Below are 10,704 nucleotides of genomic sequence, written 5' to 3' on the forward strand. Positions count from 1 at the left end.
TTTCGTGGACTTCTGAGTTTTGGTGTGTTCTGATAGGGACAGGGGATCGGTGTTACTGTGACTGTGTAACTGCTTCTTTGTAGGGTTCTCCCACATCCACAGGAATGCTTATATTATTTCTAGGAAGAAGAGAATGAAGGATCATCAAGTAAGTGCTTCCTGTGGTTGGAGCCCTATTAGAGAGGTCTTTGTCCTCCAGAAGTCCAGATTGTGCTGGTCCTGGTATCTGCTCCAGGCTGTCCACCTGCTTACCACTCTCTTTTGTATTCAAAATACTGTGACTCTCTCTCTCTACGTGGAAATTACTGTTTACCCAACAGAGATGAGAGGTGACTTGTATATATCTATCTATTACATTTGGCAGATAACTTGTAATGGCTAAAATAGAACCAGATTTTTAAAAAGATGTCCTTGAAGTATTCTCCAAGACGTTGAGTGAGCAGATGTTCCTTGTGCTTTGATTCTAGTCTCCTATACAGGCTGTTTGGCCTTGGGAATCATTCTTGACAGCGAAGGGTTCTGGGACCGTGAAGTTGGAATGTGACAATGGATACCTTGATGAGGTCAGCTCTCTTGTCGTGTCCCTGCTTCTGTGTGGATGTGAGAGGCCATTGTCTTTTTATCCTGGGAAATTAGAAAGAATAACACAACAGATCTTACTTATATGTTGTGTGGTTAGTCGATATTTGTTAAATTGGAGGAGGACATTTAAATTCTTCCACGCTTTGGCTGAGTGCTTAATGATTCTCTTTAGCAGGTAACTGTTAGAAGAGCCACAGTTGTTTTTTGATATGTAAAGCTGTGAAACAACAGAGCCCACTCTTTAAAAATACTTGTAACTTTGAAAAAATACATTCATAAGGTTAAAAAACCCTAAAAATGGACAAAGTTATTTCAAGAAACCTTCCTTTGACTGCTATAACTCAGTCACTAAGATTCTGCTTGTCAGATGCAACCAATATTACTAGTTTCTTGGGCATTCCAAAGATGCTCTATCAAAACAGGAAAAAACAGTTTTTTTTCCTTTTTCTCTATTTTCTTTCTTTCCTAACACACATGGAGAACATACTGTTCTGAAACCTGCTTTTTAAAATTTTTTTCTTTAAAACAGCACATCTTCAACTTTGTTTTATGTCAGGATATAAAAGCTTTCTCCTTCTTTTTTTGTTAACAGCTGCATAGTATTTGTATGGGTGTACCATAATTTGTTTAATTTCAGTCTTTTGCAAATAATGCTTCAGTGAATAACCCAATATTTATATTTAGTACCTAATTGTGTATTTAACCATTTATTTTCATGGAAATGGAATTGCCAAGTCCAAAGATGTGTGCATTTATAATTTTGATAGGTTTTTTTTTTTTTTTTTGAGACAGAGTCTTGCTCTGTCGCTGAGGCTGGAGTGCAGTGGTGTGATCTCAGCTCACTGTAAACTCTGCCTCCCGGATACAGGTGATTCTCCTGCCTCAGCCTCCTGAGTAGCTGGGATTACAGGTGCCCACCATCACACCTGGCTAATTTTTGTATTTTTAATAGAGACTGAGTTTCAGCATGTTGGCCAGACTGATTTAGAACTCCTGACCTCGAATGATCCACCCGCCTCGGCCTCCCAAAATGCTGGCATTACAGGTGTAAGCAACCACACTTGGCCTTTGATAGATATTAAAATAGACAGCTTTTGAAAATCTAGTACGTATATTTAGTGTCTAGAATTTATCTTGTGACCTACCTTCTAGGCCCCTTCTCTCTTTCTTTACCCATTATCTTACCCTCTGAACCATGTTTACCTCATTAGAGACTTGTTTTTAAGAATGTGAAGATCTGATGCTGGTCACTTGTGATTTAAACTATCTTAATAAAAATAGAATTTGACCTGGGTGTGGTGGCTCATGCCTGTGATTCCAGCTACTTAAAAGCCTGAGGTGGGAGCATCGCTTGGGCCCAGGAGTTCAAGACCAGCCTGGGCAACATAGGGAGACCGCATCTCACACACAAAGAATCTGGATTAATGAGTATTACTGATAGAGTCTAAATTCTGCTTGTTAGCCTTGCATGCCCCAGTAAAACTGGAGAAGCCACCAAATTAATATCCACAATAATGAGCACTCTGTCAATCCATTAATAGCATCATCCTTCCACTTTCTTTATGAACACCAGCCCTATCTTTGCTTTCTCCCAGTGCAGCACTCGGTAAATGTTTTTGGAATTAAGGTTTCCTGCCTTTAATGTGCTCACTATTGTCAGGCTCAAAAGTGAAGAGGAGCTGAAATTTCCTAAGTATGTGGGAACCTCGCAATCTGTTTTTCCTAGAGACCTGGTCTAAGGCATTGTTTTCACATGACTGTCATCAGGAAGGCTTATGCATGCAGTAGGACTCCATGTTCATCCTATCTGGGCACAATTTCAGTGTGAATTTTAAGTTACCTAGTATTTTCATTCTATCTTAGATAAGTTTGCAACTGTAGCCTGTGGGCCATATTCAATCTGAGGCCTATTTTTGCACATCCTCTGAGCTAAGAATGGTTTTTCCATTTTTAAAGATTTGTTTAAAAAAAAAAAAAAAAAGAACTTAGACCATTGGAGCCTTCAAAGCCTAAATTATTCACTATATAGCCCTTTAAAGAAAAAGTTTACCAATCAGCCGATCATTATCTTAAATTAGTGGTTAGATGGTTTTTTTTTTGAGACGGAGTCTTGCTCTGTCCCCAGGCAAGTGCAGTGACATGATCTTAGCTCACTGCAACCTCTGCCTCCCAGGTTCAAGTGATTCTCCTGCCACAGTCTCCCAAGTAGCTGAGACTACAGGTGCGTGCCACCACGCCCAGCAAATTTTGGTATTTTTAGTGGATATGGGGTTTCACCATGTTGGCCAGGATGGTCTCAGTCTCTTGACCTCCTGATCCGCCTACCTCAGCCTCCCAAAATGCTGGGATTACAGGGGTAAGCCACTGTGCCTGGCCTTTCTTTGTTTTTGAGACAGAGTTTCACTCTTGTTGCCCAGGATGGACTGCAATGGTATGGTCTTGGCTCACTGAAACTTCTGCCTCCCAGGTTCAAGCAGTTCTTCTGCCTCAGCCTCCCGAGTATCTGGGATTACAGGCATGCGCCACCACGCCCAGCTAATTTTGTATTTTTAGGAGAGACAGGGTTTCTCCATGTTGGTCAGGCTGGTCTCGATCTCCCAACCTCAGGTGTCCGCCCGCCCTGGCCTCCCAGAGTGCTGGGATTACACTGAAACCCAGTCACGCCAAGCTGCAGTTTACAGAATAGGCAGAGGAGGAGCTGCTCTGTTGGTGAAGTGGTGGCAGGGAGTGACTCCCCACCCCTGCAAATATTCTCTTTCCCTGCAGCTGCTTCACACAGCCAAGGAGCCCTGGGCTTTTGGACACCGGTTTGCAAACCACTGTTTTAGTCGTTCTCAAAAAGAATGATTTATAATTAGCCCCTTAAGTGTAGTGGGTTGGTACTGACTTGCCTTGTGCCTACAGTTTATTGGCATTGCCTCCTAAGTACAATATACAGTTCCTGTTTTCATACTATTTAACACCCTTATTTTTTGGTTGGGGGAGATTAGCAACAATTCTATTCAAGACATGCTTATGTCATTGATTAGCATACTCATAGACTAGAAAGAGGAAAACCTTACACTTGTCTAGTCTACTGTCTTCATCCCTTCATCCCCCATCCTGCTGTGATGTCACATTTGAAGGGACAGAGGCCCTAAGAAATTAAATGACGTGGTCAAGGTCATATAGTTAGGCAGGGCCCAGGTCTCATGACTCTTAGGACAGTTCCTTCTACAGCCTTCATTGTTTTCTGCTTAAATCATCATCCAGACATTGCCACATAGAGTTTGAATTCTTGGTATTTGACTCCATCATCTTGTATTTCTCAATATCTTTCAGGACTGAGAGGAGGAGGTGGTGAGGCAGTCTTCAGATGATAGCTGCTACTAAGAAGGACTGTGTAACTGTGTTTTGAAGGAAAATATTTATACATATTTGCTTATATATACATGTATTAGTTTTCTATTGCTGTAACAAATTACTATGAATATGGTAGCTTAAGACAACCCACATTTATTATCTTATAATAATAAGATTTTGAGGCCGGGCGCGGTGGCTCACGCCTGTAATCTCAGCACTTTGGGAGGCTGAGGCGGGTGGATCACGAGGTCAAGAGATCGAGACCATCCTGGTCAACACGGTGAAACCCCGTCTCTACTAAAACTACAAAAAATTAGCTGGGCATGGTGGCGCGTGCCTGTAATCCCAGCTACTCAGGAGGCTGAGGCAGGAGAATTGCCTGAACCCAGGAGGCAGAGGTTGCGGTGAGCCGAGATCGCGCCAGTGCACTCCAGCCTGGGTAACAAGAGCGAAACTCCGTCTCAAAAAAAAAAAAAAAAAAAAAGATTTTGGTCAGAAGTCCAAAATGGGTAGGCAGGGCTGCATTCCTCCCAGAAGCAGGCTGTAGGGAAGAATCTGTCTCCTTGCCTTCTCCAGCTTCTAGAGGCCGTGCCTCCCTTGACTTGTGGCCACATCACTCCAGCCTCTGCTTCTGTTATCACATTTTTGACTGTAACCCTCCTGCCTTCATCTTATAGGGACCTTCAGATTACACTGGGCCCACTTGGATAATCCAGGATAATCTCTGCATCTCAGGATCCTTAATCACACTGGCAAAGTCCTTTTGCCTTGTAAGGTGCCATATTCACATGTTTCAGGAACTAGGATGTGAATTTCTGTGGGGGCCATTTTTCTGCCTACCACAATGTATAAAATACCTCAAAGGACACGAAAGGAACTGGAGATGTTGGTTGCTCCTGAGGAGGGAAACTAGGTGGCTAGAAATCAAGTATGGGAGGAAGATCTTTTTTTTTTTAAACAGGGTCTCACTTTGTCACCCAGGTTGGAGTGTAATGGTGTGATCTCAGCTCACTGCAGCCTCTACCTCCTGGGCTCAAGCAGTCCTCCTACCTCAGCCCCCCATGTAGCACTACCCAACACAACTTCTTGGTCGGGTATGCCCCTAACCAGCTAAATTTTTTGTAGAGATAGGGTTTTGCCATGTTGCTCAGGCTGGTCTTGAACTCCTGAGCTCAAGCGCTCTGCCTGCCTCAGCCTTGCCAAGTGCTGGGATTATAGGTGTGAACCATTGCACTTGGCCAGGAAGATCTTTTCCTATTAAGCCTTCTGATGTTAGGAGCTTAATGTTCACTGGTATATTCAAAATCTTAGATGCCAGCCAAGCAAGTGATAGAGATTTCTCAGTTTATTTCTTTATTTTAGCTAGCATCAGAATAGTTCCTATGCAGCATGTTTGACTTCAATTCAAAGCATTTGCCAACGAAAAGTTTCTAGAACTTTCTGCAGTGATAGAAATGTTCTTTGTCTGCAGTGTTCACTGTGGTGGCCACTAACTAAGCCACTTGTGACTACTGAGCACTTGAAATGTAGCAAATGCAACTTGAGAGACTGACTTTTTATTTACTTAGTTTTGATTAACTTAAATAGTCATGTGTCCAGAAGCTACCATATTGGACATTGCAGCTTCAGAGAAAAATGTAATGAGTTCTGAGGTAGGTGATTTCCCAGGCCCGTCTTGAATAGCTGGGCCCTCATTTCGCAATGAAGTACATTCTAAACTTTAATTCCTTATTGCCACTGGATTTTGATTAGGGACCGAAGGTAATGATTAGGGACTGAATCCCTATGACCACTGGAAGAGGGTTGCCTTGCTTGATGTGGCAAGTTTCTCATGGATCTCATAGCCTCAATGCTTCTGAAGTTTTTCTGATGCACTGAAATTGTTTCTATGAGGAAATTATATATGGGGTTTCTCCGCTTACCTTCTGGCTTTCGGAACTACATTTTTTAGGAGTACCTAGGGACAAGTCCCTGATGCTTTCCCAAATGGGCACATTTACTCCCTTGGAGAGTTCCCCCGCCCGCCATCCCCCTCCTGTCTCACCCCATCTTCCATTTTTGAGTTTGCCATCTGGGGCAGGAAGCTTCCAAGAAACAGCAACTGAGAGCAAAATTCACCTCTTCCTTTTGTCCTCTTCTTATCTAAAGGTAGACTAAGTTCCCTTCTTCCCCTTTACCCCAACCTTGGAAATATTGAACCTATCGCAGAGGTCAGGAGCATACCTGTCCAAGAGGTAGTGCTGGAACTGCGGTCCTGGTGCCTGTCCACAGGTGTGTGGATTTGAACTCAGACCAGGAGCCCTTAGGTCTTCCTTGGTGTTTGCCACCTGTCAGCGTCCCCTCACACACCTCACCCTCTGAGACCTGCAGCCTCTGTGCCTGGTGGAAGAAGCCAAGGGTCTAGGAAAAGAAGTGGAACAGACTGTGACTCCCCAGATTATATCCATCCCATGCAGTAATGACATTAGGAGTCCCGTGTCCTTGTTTTGGCTTTGCTGTTGACAGCTGTGACCTTGCACTTACCACTCAGTCACTTGCACTTCAGTTTCCTAGCCTGTCGAAAGAGGCCCACTCAGATATGTTAACTCTATTGTTTTGTGATTCTCACTGGGAAACGGAAATTGAGGGAAAACTTCTGCGTGCCACCATGCCTGCCTAAACAGTGTCCTTCACCAGCAGCCTCAGGCTTTTGCAGTAGTGAGAAGTTTTCTGTACTGTCTTCCCCTCAAGCATTAGAGCGGGTTTTTGCCTCAGCAGGAAGGAGGATTTGCCCAGCAGCTGGTAAGCAGCAATATTCCAAGGCCATGTCCAGAGAGGTTGAGGTTCCCGTTGTCCCTGCATTCTCACAGAAGGGACGTCAGGCAGCAGGTGTCAAATCTTGGGGCTTGGCTTGGTTCAGCCTTTGTTTCAGGGATGCGAGGCACAATCAGGACTCCACACTGGGATCCAAGACTGAATGAGGGTTGCTTCTGTGAGCGTGTCCTGGCCAGCAGTGAGCCTCATGTGTCTGCACAGTGGGAAGCATGGGGTTGAGCCTGCCCGCTTTATAACAGGGCTCCCTGTGCCAGGTGGACTATAGCAGCGTCATCACATAAACGTCCCCACTTCACTGCGAGTAACCTTTCTTTCCCCTCTCTGGATTTTAACTCTGATCCCTTTGTCCTTAACAAACAAGTATTCTAGGTCTGATGTGAGGCTGTACATAGACACTCTCTCATTATCCAGTTAATCTGTGTTTGCTGTCATGGATTCAGCCAACAGTGGCATTTGCCTGCCTTCAATTTGAAACCTTTTTTTCCATTGTCACTTAACGGGAATTGCTGAATGACTCATTATGCCGTGGTCAGCCCTCTCGGGTTATTTGCCACAATAGGCCTGACCAGCCAGATTAAAGTGTGCAGTAACCACAAGCTGCCTGTGTCATCAGTTCAGGATGTGTCCCCGGTCAGAGCTCTAAGTTGAACATAGCTAGACGAGCCCAGGCAGTTCATTCTGGAGTTCAGCCTGTTTTGTGTACCTGCTCTAGATTAGTGCCTTAGGAGGCAGGCACTTCGTTAGTCTGTGGAATGGATGGGTATGTGCATGGTACAAATTAGGGATCCCAAGAATAAGGTAAAAGACTGGGTGAGTCCCACTTTGGGGTATATGCAGATCATGGGGGAAACATTGTCTTTGCCCCAGCCCTACAGGTTCTGATGTAGCTGTTCTAACAGGAGGCCCTGGATTCTGCATTTTAAGCATGCATTCAGGTGATTCCTTTTCCAGGTAAACAGCATCCTGAAAACAGTGTCCCAGGGGCTTTAGGGGAGTGATGGGTTCAGATTTCATGTAGGACATACAGGAAACATTTTTTTTTTTGAGACAGAATCTTGCTCTGTTGCCTATGCTGGAGTCCAGTGGTATGATTTCACTGTAACCTCTGCCTCCCAGGTTCAAGCAATTCTCCTGCCTTAGCCTCCCAAGTAACTGGAATTGCATACAGGTGCCTGCCACCACACCCAGCTAATTTTTGTATTTTTAGTGGCAATGGAGTTTTGCCCTGTTGGCCAGGCTGGTCTCAAACCCCTGACCTCAGGTGATCCACCTGCCTCAGCCTCCCCAAGTGCTGGGATTACAGATGCAAGCCACCGTGCTGGGCCAGGAAACATTAATGCATTCCATTCTGTAACATTAATGTAGTCTACCCTAAAGTGGGACTTACCACAGCCCTTTCTTTGCCTTATTCTTGGAGAGAATGGAAGACAAATAGGTTTCATCTCATAAGCCAGCTCAGAGCAGTTAATAGTGGCTGCAGTGGTGAAAATTCTGAGGTCATGCTCAGTTTGCAGGGGATCAGCAAGTAGTGATGTCCCCCATAGGCATGGATGGCACCCACATACTGCACATCTGTGATCTTGGTGGCTGGATGCAGGGCCTAGAGACCAGGTCCTCAGCTGGCACAAGGAAGGCAGGCCGACATGCAGGCTGTGATAAATCCCAACACTCCTTGGCCACCTTTCCCTTCCTTTAAGGTTTAGCAGATGCTATAGGAAAGGCTCAGTACATAGTGGTGACAGCAGACAGTGGCACCAGATTGAATCCTGACTCGCCATTTAGCAGAATTGTGACATTGGGCAACTTATTTAACTCTGCCTTGATTTATTCATCTGTAAAATAACAGTATCTGCGTCAAACAATGATTATGGGGATTAAATGAGATGAAATCCATGGAGCCCCTAAAACAGTGTTTGGTACATAGTGAGGCCAGAAAGTGCCAGCTATTGCTTTTATTATGAGCTTATTGTGATTTGTGGGTACAAAAGTATTTCCAGCTTTTTGAAGAAGGGAACTTTTGGAGCCTAAGATGCTCTTCTGGTGGCTGGGCTGTGAAATTCATCCAAGAGGAAGGTTCATCAGATGCGTCTGAATGTCATGAGAACACTTCTTCCTCTTATAAAAGGAAAAGCGTTGTAAAATCTATAGTTGGCTTATGCCTTCTGATAACTTATCCCTGCCAGTGGAGCTATGGGAGGCAGGCCACTGATACCCAGTAAACAATTATTGATTTTTGCTTAAAGTTTTGAAAAGGAAGAATTCAGTTGGATTTTTGCATGGAGAGAGAGGATGTTACCTGGGACCTAGTTTCAGAAGGAGGTTGCTGGCCGTACTGATAGTACAGTGAAAAGACCCAGCAGCATTGAAACATTTGTGAACTGGCTGGAATGGCTTTCTTGTAAATTGTAACCAGCTGCACCATCGTTTAGCAAAGCCTGCCAGAGCAGCTCCAGGGCCAAGTATTCCTGAAGCCCAGGAAGTTCACATATGGTGCTGTTTTCCCACTTACCTTATTAGTTTTCACCTAAGTGACCTGATTAAGCTCCTACTATATGTCTAGCATGATGCTTGGTGTTGTGGAGGATGCAGACGAAGTGGCCTAGTCCCCTGTCCCACAGGTACTTTATGCTCTGGTTGGGCAGATATGCCAGACACTTAACAAATTACACACACACACACACACACACACTTTCCATGCACTCTTTTTTTTTTTTTTAATAAAACAGGGTTTCACCGTGTTGGTCCGGCTGGTCTTGAACTCTTGACCTCAGGTGATCTGCCCGCCTTGGCCTCCAAAGTGCCTGGATTACAGGTGTGAGCCACCACGCCCGGCCTCCATGCACTCTTTAAGGAATTTAAGGAGCCAGGCGGATACATACAGCAAGGACCTTGGGATGCGTCTTTGGTATCTACCATGCACCACAGAGTGGCTGAGATGTGTACTCAGCTGTAACACATGCAGACTGAGGAAGGCCACATGGTTCCTGTGGTAGCTGAAAGGAATAGCACATTGCAAACTGGGGCATGAGGAAAGAGTGTGAGACCTGGGTGGTAGAATTTTCAAAGGAGAGGGATTTCTGGGCTGATTGATTCGAACCAGCAGAGGCACAAACGTACCATATGAAGAAAATGACAGGTAGACTGTTTTGATAAAGTCTGGACTCTGGATGAGGGCTGAGTCAGGATGGGCATGGTCTTTGAATGGCAGAGTGGGAACCATTGAAGGGTTCTGAGTAAGAGATTGACAGAACAGCGTGCAGAAGTAAGAGTGGGCAGTGGGGTGGGAGGGGCGTTAAGGAGAGACGCAGCAGTGAGGCAGGAGTGGAGGCAGTCTCATGGCTTGTGTGAGAACCTGACCTGCGTCCACTGGAGAGAGACTCGAGAGACTGGCTTGAGGGGCACCGTGAAGAAGATAATTACCAATGTCATCTGCCTTGGAAGATGAAGTTTTTTATATTCACCGGTCAACCTCTTATGTTTTACAGATCCGGCCAGTTATTGAACAAACCTTTCCTTTTTCTAAAGTTCCAGAAGCCTTCCTGAAGGTGGAAAGAGGACACGCACGAGGAAAGACTGTAATTAATGTTGTTTAAATAAATATGCAGTTTAGTGATTGCTGGCTTCCTTATTTGGTAAGTGCCTGTGTGCCCAAATTTTTTTCTATCCATCCCTTTCAAACATTTTTTTTCCAGATTAGATTATAAATTCCATGATACAAGCTTTAAAAAACAAACACACTATTTTGGTCAGTAATTAATACAAAAATATCTGCACTTGGACTTGTCTGTAGTCAATAACAATTCGATTGTTTTTTTCAAGCTGTTCTTTCACATGGGCTTTGCAGGTTCCTGTGGCACCTTCTATTTTACTAGCTCAAACGACTTTCTTGTCTCTTTTGAAATGGTCTCACTCTGTCACCCAGGCTGGAGTGCAGTGGCATGGTCACATGCAGCATCGACCTTAAGC

General features: G+C 44.5%; 1 protein-coding gene across 2 annotated transcripts in view; it reads left to right on the forward strand.

The window, feature by feature from the left end:
- RTN4IP1 (reticulon 4 interacting protein 1) overlaps window positions 1–10,352 on the forward strand; it is a 56,756-nt gene extending 46,404 nt beyond the window's left edge. For both annotated transcript variants that reach the window (XM_032275135.1, XM_032275136.1), the window contains exon 9: window positions 10,224–10,352. In XM_032275135.1, coding sequence (XP_032131026.1) covers window positions 10,224–10,331 — 108 coding nt within the window. In that variant the 3' untranslated portion in view covers window positions 10,332–10,352. The remainder of the gene's footprint in view (window positions 1–10,223) is intronic.
- The last annotated feature ends 352 nt before the right edge of the window (window positions 10,353–10,704 follow it).

The sequence above is a fragment of the Sapajus apella genome, unplaced genomic scaffold (genome assembly GCF_009761245.1).
Source record: "Sapajus apella isolate SASKATOON/1434 unplaced genomic scaffold, GSC_monkey_1.0 scaffold6, whole genome shotgun sequence".
In the NCBI taxonomy this organism is placed as follows: domain Eukaryota; kingdom Metazoa; phylum Chordata; class Mammalia; order Primates; family Cebidae; genus Sapajus; species Sapajus apella.